Here is a 14,325-nt window from a genome sequence, read left to right on the forward strand (position 1 = left end):
TCATTTTCTAACCGATCAGCGATGTCCTCCGTAGAGTAGTAAGCTCTTTGCTACGTCAGATCGATATTAGTTTCTAAGTATCAGAGATTTCAGGCACTGCTACTGTTTAGGAAATAAAATGTTATGTAATAAATTATTAACTAAACTTAATATCACATAACACATTGATTAAAATTGGCGAACACATGTATCTACGTACCTAACAAACCGTATTAGTAAAATGATCAAGCCAACCATTTGGTATAACAATGAATGTGTGTGTTTCAGGATGTGGCTAGCCTTGGCATTGTTCGTGCTGATAGTGTGTCTGATCGTATATCTGGACATCTGCAAGCCCGCCTGCTTCCCGCCGGGCCCGAGCTGGCTGCCAGTGCTGGGCAGCGCGCTGGCCCTGTCGCGCGCGCGCAAGCAGACGGGATACCTCTTCAAGGCGGCGCACATGCTCAACCAGCAATACTGCACGCACGGCGTGCTGGGACTGCGCGTGGGCAAGGACCGCATCATCATCCCCTGCGGCCTAGACTCCGTGCGCGAGATGTTGCTCAATGAGGACATTGACGGTCGCCCGCAGGGACTCTTCTACGAGACCCGCACGTGGGGCAAGCGCCGTGGAATCGTCCTTACAGACGGAAATCTCTGGAAGGAACAGAGACGCTTTATAGTCCGGCATCTTAAAGAATTCGGATTTGGCAGGCGAGGCATGGTTGACCTTGTCCAAAACGAAGCCGAGCACCTCCTCGCAGACATGTTAGCTCGGGTCAAAGGACAAAACGGCAACTCAGCTCTCGTGCAAATGAACGACGCTTTCAATGTGTACGTGATAAACACCCTATGGTCCATGATGGCTGGCATCAGGTACAGCAGCGACGATACCGAGTTAAAGCAGTTGCAAGAGTTACTTTTCGAACTATTCTCGAACGTCGACATGGTCGGAACTTTATTCAGCCAGTTTCCCATTTTGAGATTCATAGCCCCAGAATTTTCAGGTTACAAGCAGTTTGTCCAAATTCACACAAGAATTCTGAAGTTCATGCGAACAGAATTGGATAAGCACCATAAAGTGTTTAGGATTGAAAACGAAGACAGAGATTTCATGGACGCGTATTTGAGGATGCTCAAGAACTCGGATAAGAAAAGCAGCTTCAGTGAGTCCCAATTGTTGGCCGTGTGCATGGACATGTTCATGGCTGGCTCAGAAACTACCAGTAAAACTTTGGGCTTCGCTTTCTTGTACCTTGTGCGAGAGCAAGGCATACAGAAAAAAGCGCAGCATGAAATCGATTCCGTCATTGGAAAAGAAAGACTTCCTTGTTTGGATGATAGACTAAAGTGAGTACCTACCTGTTTAATATATATATGTATATATTCATATAGAGAAAAGTCGATGTTTATTAATCAAGTCGTAAAAAAATATATTTGCTTCGCTTTCATTGCTAACACCTTATGAGATTAACAAAGTATTTTTTACAGAATTGAATATCTTGATAAGGCCTACAGAAAAGTCCACGATGGTATATGTTTATTTCATGTGATTATATATGATTAGAAATACAGTTACGGCATTTTTTAAACGATGTTATATATTATTATGTTTTTAAAAAATAATCTAAACTTTTGTCTTTTCTGTTATTTTTTTAGTCTTGGGGAAGACCATTAAAATATGTTATCCTTTTGTAAATATAATTACTACGCATTTGTTGTTTAGAAAATAGAGAAATTTGGGTTTTTGTGTCTTATTGATGAATTAAGTTTTTATTATTATATTTATTTATATATTAAATGTCTCCCCCACACCACGGAATTTTGGCGTACCATATAATAATTTCCTATTTTGAAGAAAAAATTATATCTGACGATTTCTTTGAAGCCTAATGCAAAAATGGAATTGAAGCATTAATTTACATTTCTATAGAAAAATGAATAATTTTTAAAAGCAAATTAAAAAAAACTAATTATTAATGGTATTTTGAGTTTCTAACCAGATCGTTATATTTTTTAACCAAACCTAACTCCTTGTAAATAATGCTTATAATTCTATTTTCAGTATGCCATATAACGAGGCGTTGGTACTTGAATCGATTCGCCACTTTATGGGAAGGTGTTTTGGGATTCCACACCGCGCCCTGAAGGACACCAAGCTGTGTGGATTCACAATACCAAAGGTAAACCGAAAATAAATAAGATGTTAAAGTCGTATGCATGTGGATGAAGCAATGAGTATATGCCAGGATTGACGTGAATTCTGCGATTGTCTGACCCTGCGTGGAAACTGTTATTCCAAAAAAACCAAGTATTAGAAAATTATTCGCGTTTGACTTGTGATGCATAGGAAACTTATCAATAAATTGTAATTTTCCAGGAATCAGTCAATTTTTTCCAGAACAGTTGTTGATTACAATAGTTAGAATTAAAGTATTAGTTGTTTATTAACAGAAGTTCCATGCACAGTTGATTATATCTTACATGAACGGTTTGCCTTTCCTTTCTTTGCACCTTTGACGGCCTCCGTGGTCCAGCGATAAGGCCATCGTGCGCAAGTAAATTTTATATGATTAATTTGTGTTATTTCACAATTTACTATTTTTATTCTATAGATACTCTCAGTATCGCCTTGGTCTAAGACCACTATTCAGAATTGAAACGTTTCTTGAAATGGCTTTGTCCATGTTCAGTGACCACATCCGAATAGCCAGGTACTTCCCCCATCTCCTTCCCAATATAACCTCTACATATTGTCAAGATAGTTTGGTCGCGCTAATGGTGTGGCATTTTATATGTGACTGATCCATTTCATTTTTAATCATTGGCATGACAAATGATTGTTGTGACAAATCAATGAAGGTAAATAGCTTTGGTTCCATCGATCATCAAACCTCAGGAATTTTCATTATACATCGCCTGACCGGTCTGTTTTGGCTAGAAAACAAGGTGAATAAAAAGGGAATGGTTGTGAGTAGATACCAAGACTTAAATTTAACAACCTTGATGTTTAAATATTACTTAATTGCAGGACGCCATGGTGATACCAAATTTCTACAGCATCCTCATGAACGATAACATCTTCGAGAACGCCCATGAGTTCCGACCGGAGAGATTCTTGGTCGACGGTAAAGTGTCCATTCCGGAAACGTACATTCCTTTCGGCATGGGTAAACACCGATGCATGGGGGAATCTCTGGCAAGGTCCAACATCTTCATGTTCATAGTCACCTTGCTGCAGAACTTCGACTTCATGGTACCACCGGGGCAGCCGATGCCTTCCGTCGACCACATCGAAGGGGCCACCCCCGCCGTGGCACCCTTCAATGCGCTCGTCATCCCGAGACATTGAAACTAAAAATTTAATAATATTATTATATTTATGAATATAAATGTCAGTAGTTGCCAAACTTACTCTCGAAATTGAGTGGAAATCCAAGCATCGAGATATAATTTAAATATACAACAATAGCTCCAATGCCACTGAACTGATGGTCACTTTATCTATAGATAACGATTTGAAAGAAAAACTGATGTCGCCAATTTGCATAAAACCTGTCCACCCCTAAGGGACCAATGGAATTGATTATCTGTTCAAGAAACAATGTCGACATTTGAAAGCAAGATAAAATTGAATTTTCATCACTTTCGGCACATGGACAAGTCCACAACATACTTTTATAGGTAAATCTCTTCAATGTTCAAGCCTAATTGAGTTCGGAGCCCACTTGACTACCATAGATAGGAACTCATTTATTGCAGTCGATATTAAAGATCATAGTACAGTAGTACTTGAGTACTATCTAATATAAATTTCAAAAGAGTTCATTATATTTTTTTTCTGACGAATCTGACTTTCCGAACGATAATAATAGCAAGTAAAATTTTGAAACAGGGGTGGGGGGGGGGCGCTGTAGAAAAATCTACATTGGGAACATGTTAATGTGTTCCATCATAATAGATCCCATCCATATATTGTCTCCATCTATCATATTATGGATATTTATAAATATAAATGGGCGGGCAGCATTTGTTTAACTTTTATACAATAATAATTTTCAGATTCTAAGAGGTGAAGTGTAGGTCTTACAGCACGTGGGAGATGAGCTTCATTGGACGAAACCTACATGACACATTTTTGCGTTAGCATCGTGATATGGGATGCAATTACTTTTCCCATTTAGAGACAGTAAAGTAGATTCACAGAAGTGAATACGCTAGAACAATTTCTGGAGGTGTTGGGAAGTCTCAATTCGTTTTCTTTCAGGCCTGATAGGTCCTTGTAGGCCAGAGTACCTTTAAGAAGTGGGTCGCCAGCTATAGGAGCATAGCCTGAGACACGCTGAGGTCAATGTTTGAGTTCTGATCACCATTCACCGTTATTGTTTGGCTAGTGTAAGCCAGCGTAGTTTGAAAGAGATTTCATTAAATCTGATAGATTGATGAAATTTTACACACTGGATCATCAAAACAAGAGGAATGTCTTATTTCGAAAACTTCTGCGTAAAGCACGAGCAAGATAAGTAAGATATTTTCAGATATTATCATTATAAATTATAAGGCTAGGTCATTTTCCTGTAACGCTTTAGTTAAAATGTCATATTTTGAATTCCGTTTGAATGCCATAATGTTTATTTTGAAATTAACCCATGCTCAGTTTTAAATTAAGATCAAAATTTTAAATATGAAATTTTAGATAAATATTATTAGTGATAATTAGAAATTGTTAATCGTATAAGGAATAAAATAATAATATAAAAGTCGACAACAGGCATTGACTGATAAATTAGGTACAATACGTTGTTTTTGAAGCAACTTCATCTGGTGAAAATAAGTACCTGTTCCGAAGCTATTTCAGTTAAAGATATTATTATAATGTTGTTAATGTTTAATCTAGGAGTTTTGTGTGGTGTATTTTTTCTGTTACCTAAAATCAAACAAGAATGCAATGTTAAATTAAAATTAATATTATTGAAGATATCATATAGCTAGCTTCTTTAGATATTTTCAATAAAAAACATGAAGACTTTATTTATTTTAACGTTTTGTTTTAAATGTTTCCACTGTACACCCTCATTAGGTGAAGTGCATACTAAAATGTTAGTATCTCCGTTGAAAGAATTTGCTGTATTTAGCAAATTTTTTGGTGTAAAATGAAACTGGCAAACTTATTTGTATATCCATGTATTCAAAAAAAATCTTTAAGGCAATGAAATCATGTGTTTTGGTTTGAAAATTTGACCACTTAGAAATATTCAAAATTCTTAAATTAAATACTGCCAATAGAACACATCTTGGCATTTGAAATAATAAAGCTTATTTTGATAATCCTTTTTGAAGTGAAACTTCTTTAGGCGCGTAATGGATTCGGGGACGGAGTAAAACCGAGTCAGGATCGACACGAAAATGCGGGTACCCCCACCACCGCTCACCGTTCACTGTCCCTCTCTCACCATATGCGCTTGTTGAGGTGGGGGAGCCGCTCACGAACGTTCTCTCTCTTCTCTTCTTTCCTCTCTCTCAGACACCAGCGAACTGCGCCACGCCAAGCATCAGCTGCTTGGTTAGTATACTGCGTCGTGAGTGTAATACGAGTGAAATACGTAATTGATTGTGGTTCATACGGTTAATTTGAAAATAGAGAGAGAGGAATAAATTAAATTTGAAAATAGAGAGAGAGGAATACTAGAAGTTTCACTTCTGTCTTGCGTAGGCTTGACACACCCACTTTTTATTGTAAACCCAGAAAAAAAAATTATAAAGCCTAAAAAAACACCGCTTAAAAGTGCAGAATCCTACTTACTTCTCGGATACGGTTTTATTATAAAAGTTGTTTAGAAAATTACTGTAATTTTTTTTTAATATTTGTGCCTGAACTTTGCAAAATAAAATAAAACCCGCTTTTTGGCAATTTTTTTTTCTCCCAGAAGTCAAAACCAGCGGCTGGTGTGAAGCGGAAATAAACCTCATCGCCATCTACATAAGGAGTGTTATTGTTAGCGACCATATTCCAAATGATAAATGGCGTGGTGCATTGCCTTAAATGAGAATTTCAACCTTATTGCCATCTCCATAAGGAAAGCTATGGTTAGTGGCCTGATTTCGAATGTTTCATTTTAAGGCGAAGCTTAATGCTAAATGACTAATTTGATTAATCTTTATAACGAATTGGTGAACATTATGAATACCAAAAAATATGCTTTAGATAAATTGAAGGTTTTCCTATCGCTTCGCTTGAGTAGAATACAAATAAAAAATAAATTACTAAATAAAAAATATAAATGTAAACTACTAAAAAATGTTTTTTCAATATAAATGTATGAAGGCTTAAAGAAAACAACTATAAAAAAATACATTATTATAGCTAAAATTATTTGTGACAGTTTAACTTGGTTAACTTTTTTGCTTTCTTATAAAATTATTTAGAAAATAAATAAAAACCAGTTTTTTGCTTGAAATAGAATGTTTCTAGACTCCGTTTGTCAACCGATTTTAATGCCTATTACCTACAATACAAGGTATACCAAGAATATACACATTTTTGACCCACTATGCTTTTCTGCATGTGCAAGGTGGTAGACAGATAATATCTGTCCTAGGTGGGTACCTAGCTCGATTTATGAACTTTTTTCATAACAATACATAATATAATAGCCTAGCAACCTTGTCAATATTTGGACATTTATAAAAAAGCCAAATGAATATTTTACCAGAATCACAAATCATTTTGTTCAATCTTTTGACCTTTTTATGACAAACATATTTACATAACTACTTTGGCATACAATGGAAATATGCTGTAAGTATCTGCTATATAGGTGCTGTATCGAAACCGCTCACACACGAGTTTGTCTCATTCTAAATTCTAATACACATAAGCCGGGAGCACCTACCTATGTTGCAGGGTGCGTGTTTTCAGCTACCACTCACTAACATCCGCAATGGGATGAAAAATAAATACATTTGCTAATATTATAAGTGATATAACAATGAATAAGGTATTTGTGCCAATCTCATTTTTATATTATTTTTCAGTACTAAAAATAATATTGGTTGTTTTCGAGGGTATGCAAACAGATTGTATGAGAATTGTGGCTTCCGCTTCACCTTTATTGTAAATTGTACAGACACCTTAATGGTTTGAAAAATGACAGTTTTAAATTTACCAGTAAATCATAAAATAAAACAACACATTTATTTGTATATTTTATTTGGGTGGTAAGTACATGTATGGAGTTTGACATCAATATTAAATGGGTTTATTTCAAATGGATACTAATACTACTAATAATATTTTTAACAAATTTTTTTTTTACAGCGAATGTGCAACAAATTAATAATAAAAAGTTAACATTTCCTGAAATCTAATAATTGAAAATACACCTTCCATGTATTTTGTTCAGAAAGTTGCCACTTAAAAAAAATACATATTATATATTTATATAAGTACACTGACTAGCAACCATTTTAATGGTAAAATACAATTTAATAAAGAATGTAGTAAACGTCAAACATCAATTTACATTATAGCGTATAACATTTATAATATATTATTAATAAGCATCAAAATTGTGCCTACACGGAAAGGACTAATCTGCCATAAAAATAAATAAATAAAAATTACTCCAAGAATGTGTAATCTGACAAAAATGGCAATAAGCTAAGAAAGTAAGAAATTAATACAAAATTGAGAACATTACTGCCATCTCTTGGTGAATCTCACCATCACAATCCGCAAAACTATTCTGAATTAATTGTTCCTGCAATTTTCTCAATTTTTCTTGGATGGTATTGAATCTTTTTCACTTCTTATGGCAAATCATGATTATGGCTGAAAGACACAAAAGCGTTAAATTGTTGCTTTTTATCTCAAAAAAACTTTACACCAGCTAACAAAAATAATTCATCACCAGGGGTCTAACACGGTGAAATTGATAACTTTACAATATTGGATTGATAGGAGTAACTACTAATGATTTTATACCAAATTCCCCAGCACGGTTGCACTATTGATACCCAGACCATTGTTGATAATGCAACAAATCTGAAATCGATATACCTGGCAACACTGGCGCATCTCTCTGTGAATTGACATTCCCAAACGTGAGACGGCTATTTAAAAGTTAAAAATACTAGTAAATTGACAATATCCGATTGAAATATCAACTTAAATTAAACATTGGCAGTCCGCATGTTCTTTTTGACACTAAAAAGGGAGTTAATTACTTCAGGTCATAAGAAATTTTGTGTCTCGAAGCTGGAACAGAATCAATTCACCGCGTCTTAGAATTAATTAAGTCTATGAATCGTATATACGATTTCTTTCAGTTCTAAGAGCTTAGTTAGTTGACCCCCATTCATTAATAAGCCATTTATTTTACGTAACAAATGACATTATGCAAAAAGGTTGTGCAATGACAGCTTATCCTGGCCGTGCTAAAAGTAGTGGCTTTTGTCATCCGTGCCCACAAATTCCGCTAACTGACCATAGACGATGTAGTTCGTCAATTTCATATTGACATAGGGCTATATCGATCGTCCGTGCTAGACCTCCAAGATAATAAAGTTTGTTTGCCTAATTATAATTAAAAATATTAAAAGCATGTACTTACACTGCTTACTTACATTGGCAATCTTTTAAAACAAAAATATATTCGTTATTCAAAAATTACATTGGGATTGATTAAACATAGTTAGCTTTATCCAAAAAATATATACAGATTGTGAAAATATAAAGTCATACAATAAGATATATAAATTATTATATATTTTATAGAAAAAATGCTGTGGCCTTAAGAAAAGTACATAATTGTATATCATTTTAAAATAAGTTGAAAGAGGCTTTTTGAAGTTATTAGGAAGAGCTTTCGCTGAAATGTTCAATAAAATTTGCTTTACAGGGAAAACACATTTTGGCAATCGAAGAATTTTAATTGTAATTTTCATAATTATTAGTTATCATATCATTGTTATGTTTTATGTCAAAGGAAATATGGAATTTGACCAAGAACTGATTTAAAAAAATATATTATAGGGAGCATACACAAGTAATTTTTTCCAAAATATTTGTGTTATATAGAGTGAAACAAAGAAGTTTATTAATAATGGGATAAGGCAGGTTCATAATATATCATGTTTTCATTTTAAGAATCACATAAATTAATGTCAAATAATTAAATACATGCAAGTGATATATTTATTAAGAATCAACACATTGAACAGTTAGAGCTTCCAAGTTAACACGAAATGGACAATACTTTTAATTTGTGCTTACCGAATTTTGTGTTAAGCAAAACGACATGAAGTTTAAATTACGACATCGATAACAAAAAATTTGTTTGTAATATTTTCCACCGCTGGTGAACATTTTTTTAAGGGTTACGACCAAAAAAACTATTTCAAATGACAAAATTTTATGTTTCATTTGAGCTGAAATTCAAATATTTATTCAGTCGACATTTAATATTATGTTTTTTTTTTTAAATATCACAGTGAACATACAGGGGATTATAACTACATATTTATACACATTTATTAAAATTACATTTATAAATTTGTTACGCTGCCAATTTTATCAATAATATATTTTACATTGTATTATAATTTGGTAGGAGTTTTAAAGTACGTTGTAGATTATTTAATCATTTTTTTAGATATTCACACATACGTAATATTATTACATAAAAAATCTTAATAGTTATGATATAATTAAGTTTAAATAGTTGCAACAAAAATATATGTTGTTGTTATTAAGTTATAAAATGTTTGAATAAAATAGTGCAAATTTATAATGAAAATGTAACTTATAAGTTACATTAGTGAAATTAAATATATTAACACAATTTATTTAATAACCTAGCTTAGAAATGATACATACATTTATTTAGAGATAAAAATATAGCCAACAATCAATAGACGGAGGCTTTAAATAGGAACTGGGTGAAAAGAAGGGATATTGTGCGTTCATCACAATAACAAGGAGGTACTTAAACAAAACACAGTACATTAGGTATACAATGATGAAGTTAACAAAACTAGGTTTTCTTTTCTTAATTGTTACACAATTACGAAATAATAATTTAAACTTGCGATAATATTATAATCATAGATTAATAGAATAATAACTTTTAAACAGCAGGAATAACAGTTGATAGCACATTCTCTTAAAAACTAATTACATATCATATATGTACATTTTTATAAAGCGGAAAATAAAAACTCAAGTTTGTGACTATAATGTCTGACCAATTAATAAATAAACATTCTTTGTATCAATATTTGAACAACGATTTAGACAATATTCTAAACAAGAAAAGGAATGTCACTCACTTGCATTAAACAAAGAACTTTAAAAAAATTGAAAACAGTTGACACCGGCGTGTTGCCATCCAATCAATAGCGGTGCTTAGCCGACAAATGAATGGCCCCGCATTGATAAGGTATGAATAATAATTTGAAGGTTATAAATATCATATAACAATGTTAAACTTTGCAATTTAATGAAATCCTAAAGTAAATATTCAAAATCAAGCTCTCAGGTTAGCGCCAACCTTCAGTAAAATATGCCACGATTGTCAGTTCTGTTTCAATCATCCACATTTATGTTATATCCAGTTAGTTAATATTCCCTCTTCACTTCTTGTCACTCATACATATACATATATGTGTTGATGCTCCATTGTTTAGCTGGATTAGCAATGCCACGAGATGGCGATTGAAAAAGGTGAACTCTGCAACGCTAATTATACTCAATCTAGTTTTAATATAGCGATTGAATTGGTCCACGAAGATGAAATAGAGAATCCTTTTTTAGCCCAATTTTTTTTTAAATGTTTTGAAATAGTACTTTTGTAGCGGGACTACATTTAGGGATGCTGTTCCTATTAGTAAGAGCTGTAGTCAGTTGTAAAGTTCTTCTTAACCCTTGAGACGTTGTTGATTTGCACGAATCGAACCTTCTACAAGCTTCCATTTTTTCAAAGACAATAACAAGCACTATTTCGTTCTCTTTCTGACATAAAAGACATAATTAATTTTCAGATGAGAGGAAGAGAGATATATGCATTTTAATAATGTGCGGTCATTCTGGGACAAATATGGTCTTAGGAGAGTATAATGCGCGCACGGCATTTGGGACTGTTTGGGTCTTAGAAGGTCCCAAGGGTTAAATTATGCGTTTCGTCGATCCTAGAACACCCTTTTCCAGAAATATTTGTCTCTGTTGACCAACTAGGGTGATTACTTATTTTTATTGTGTATCCATTGATAACATATTATATTTAATGCTATGCTGTGTGAAACTGGTAGAGCATTTGGACTCGCTGGGTTCCTGACGATCAGTGGCATATTTCACTTCATATGTAACATAATAAGTGTACGGCGCTAGCCACAAATAAAAAAATTACAGCTCTTTAAAACAAGGAAATTCAGCACTACAAAAACCATTCCTGACGTATACCTACTTACAGTCTTTTTCTGTTACCGAACCAAAGTTTCAAACACTTGGAAGGTTGTAACAATCCAACAATAATTCTTATTTAAATGGTGGCTGTGTATTAATTCTATCTCTGGATCGAAATTTTGCACACAATTATCTTGTATTTTAAACAGCATGTCTGATGTTTTGTTTGTTTTGTAACACAAATGATAAATTTGGTCCACAGTTTTTTTTCAGAAAAAATTATAACCACCAATATTTTTATAATAATAATTATCACATCACGGTTCCAAATCAAAAAAATGAATTTAACATAAAATTTGCAAAGATGTTAAATTATCTAACATTATTTCGAAAAGTATGAGAAATGGAAGGTGTGGAAGGCATGACAAAAATCAGACTGCTATGTGAATTTAGATGAGTTTTTAAAATCTACGCATTAGTCTTATCAAATCTTCACATTCCTAAATTTTGAAGAATCCAATCTCCACTTTATACTGCAGGATTTTGGTGTATGAGAAATGTACAGCCAATCTGAATAAATGTACAGTAAAATAAGACGAGCAATAGTTCCATTTCTCGCGCGAGTCTTGACTCATCATTCCAATAATGGTTTAAATTTTGCATGCAATGGATAACCACGTCATTTTAAATGATTTAAATATACTGAACAACATTGAGATGATATATAAATGGTTATCTCGTGCATATGAGATACTTTCTGTAGTACACCATAAATTCTTAAGGATTCATGACTTTGGACAAGCTTTATTTGGAGTGGGGTCGGAAAGCTTCAAAGATCCTGGGATGGAAGGCATTGGAGTGAGGAAAAGTCAACTTTCCCATCGTACCCAAATCAAATGGTCAGCTCTGCTTCAATTCTTCAAAATGAATCTGTATAAAAATACATAAATATTAAATTTGTGCATTAGGTTAGTAATAAATCATTGAACTTAAAATTTTCAGATGGACCACACAAACCAAAACACAATGTTACAAGTTTGAATCCACCTAATTCCATAATGAATGTAAGCGTAAGTGCAATTTGGTCAGTTGTTATTATGTAACATAAATGAAGCTGATGGCATCAAAGACATTATGTACCTTAGATACCTTCTAGCAGACTATAATTGGAAAGCTTAGGCATGCTAAATAAACAGGCAAGTAATTTTAATTTTTCACTTAAGTTTAAGTGTATTTCTATTAAATATTTTGAAAGAAATATTGCAGTAATTCAAATTTTCGAAGAATGCAGTTTCAAATTCTGAACAAGGCGACACTTACCTCACTCAGGATGACCCAGTTTTCACTCTCGCTGTGGACCTTGAGCCTCACAGCGTACACCTTACCAAGGGAGAGGTCGACATTGCCCTCCGCCAGTCCCAGGGAGTCGAAGCGTCCGACCACCACGAAACCATCACTAGTTATGTTCTGGTGAGTCGGCTGTTTGTTCACGGGTAGTACTTCAACCGAGGTGTTATAAAACTTGTCCGAAAGATGTTCCAAATTACCACTGCGCAGAAGATATCTAAAAAACAAATTCTCACATAAAAACATTTCAGACAGTCAATAAAATTCACCTTATAGTTGTTGAACAACATCTTAGTCACATTTCGCACTTGAAAGAGAATTATAAGTAGATAGGCGATTAACAGGTGAGGAAAAAATATCGCAAATAACAGCTAACACTGTAAGGTTACACAAAAACATACATTTGAATATTATTAAAATCGCCGCAGTTAAAAAAATACTGCTTTCAAAATAACATAGTTATATTTGGAAAGTTTGTATGCAGTACAAACATGGAGATTCTACCTAATACGTATGTTATTTACTGTGTATTATTTATAGGATGCAAGTCAGTCGCTATGATGCAGTAGAATTTAAAGATGATATATTTACTAAATTGCAGAAGGCTATTAAGTTTTTAACCTCTTCATTATGTGAAACAACATGCTTAGTGTATGCACTGTTCACTCTACAGATGGATAGCTACTTTCCCTTTCAAAAGGTGTGCAAAACAATACATATATACAATCCAATGATGGGTATAATCTAGCATGTAAATGAGATATTTTAATTTTAAATGTAGATATTTACTGAAAGAGTTTTATACCAATTGTCGCAGAGATTTATATTGTCATGAAGGACTATTCGCATTATTCGAAACAACAATCATAACATCAAATCTTAACATTAAATTACTTTGCCAGAAAATGATGTTACAAGAAGTGTAATCAATAAACATTGAAAAGCAAGGCAAATATATTTTAAAGCTAAAAAGCATTAAGAAATAAGGTTTAACTGACACAAGTCAATTTCCATTTTTCATCAGTTTGGAACACAAAAACAGAACATATAATACATATAAAGTAAAGCATCAGTAAGTTTTGATATTGATGTGTACATGAAATACCTCGAAAGCATGATGGGATTTTGGAAATTAAATGTCAGATGGTCTCCTTGTTGTGGTAGAAGTCCCCAGAAGTAAGTGTCTCCCTGGTAGGCCCTTTTCGGCGTGTATTGTTTGTAAGCCTGGATATTGCAAATTACAGAGCCCAATGGTGGATTCTCGTGTGGGAAAAAAAGGGGAACCTTACCAAAGTGTTTATCCTAAAAAGTAAAATTATAATTGAAAACTAAAAATCTAACATGCCAATATAAAATAAGTTATAGCACAAGCAATATACATAATAAGAAGGTAATTTATAAAAACATGTCTCAATTATTACCGAAATCATTCTTTAATTCCAAATTTTATATAACTTGCAAAATTGTGATTGTATTAGAACTTACTGAAGATTGACGTTAATAGACTCCAGTACTATTTAATACAGTTATAAAAAGCGTGAAAGTTAAATTTGTAGCGTTAAAGTTTATTTGAAAAAAAAACCAACATTTCATTAACA

General features: G+C 33.4%; 2 protein-coding genes across 4 annotated transcripts in view; one reads left to right on the plus strand and one right to left on the minus strand.

Annotated features, from left to right (window-relative positions):
• Positions 1-268: 268 nt before the first annotated feature.
• Cyp303a1 (Probable cytochrome P450 303a1) lies at positions 269-3,331 on the plus strand. The gene is made up of 3 exons (XM_089645887.1): positions 269-1,329; positions 2,045-2,162; positions 3,011-3,331. The coding sequence occupies exons 1-3, from the start codon at positions 269-271 to the stop codon at positions 3,329-3,331; spliced, it is 1,500 nt and encodes a 499-aa protein (XP_089502013.1).
• A 6,171-nt stretch (positions 3,332-9,502) lies between these two features.
• Positions 9,503-14,325, minus strand: part of Mgat4a (alpha-1,3-mannosyl-glycoprotein 4-beta-N-acetylglucosaminyltransferase a) — a 380,732-nt gene continuing 375,909 nt past the window's right edge. For 2 of the 3 annotated variants that reach the window (XM_089646106.1, XM_089646107.1), the window contains 3 exons: positions 13,833-14,029; positions 12,701-12,944; positions 9,503-12,310 (listed from right to left, as the gene is read on the minus strand). In XM_089646106.1, the coding sequence (XP_089502232.1) occupies positions 12,281-12,310; positions 12,701-12,944; positions 13,833-14,029 (471 nt within the window). In that variant the 3' untranslated portion in view covers positions 9,503-12,280. Of the gene's footprint in view, positions 12,311-12,700; positions 12,945-13,832; positions 14,030-14,325 lie in introns of those variants that run through there. The other variant, XM_089646108.1, reaches the window with a different exon arrangement.

Source organism: Hesperophylax consimilis, chromosome 23, assembly GCF_061612785.1.
Source record: "Hesperophylax consimilis isolate HC1 chromosome 23, BYU_Hcon_1.0, whole genome shotgun sequence".
Classification (NCBI taxonomy): Eukaryota; Metazoa; Arthropoda; class Insecta; order Trichoptera; family Limnephilidae; genus Hesperophylax; species Hesperophylax consimilis.

Excerpts from the sequence above, each read along its gene's own strand:
- Cyp303a1 (XM_089645887.1), top strand. The coding sequence starts at position 269 with ATGTGGCTAGCCTTGGCATTGTTCGTGCTGATAGTGTGTCTGATCGTA. Across the intron at positions 1,330-2,044 it reads TGTTTGGATGATAGACTAAA|TATGCCATATAACGAGGCGT; the intron begins GTGAGTACCTAC and ends TTCTATTTTCAG. Across the intron at positions 2,163-3,010 it reads GTGGATTCACAATACCAAAG|GACGCCATGGTGATACCAAA; the intron begins GTAAACCGAAAA and ends ACTTAATTGCAG.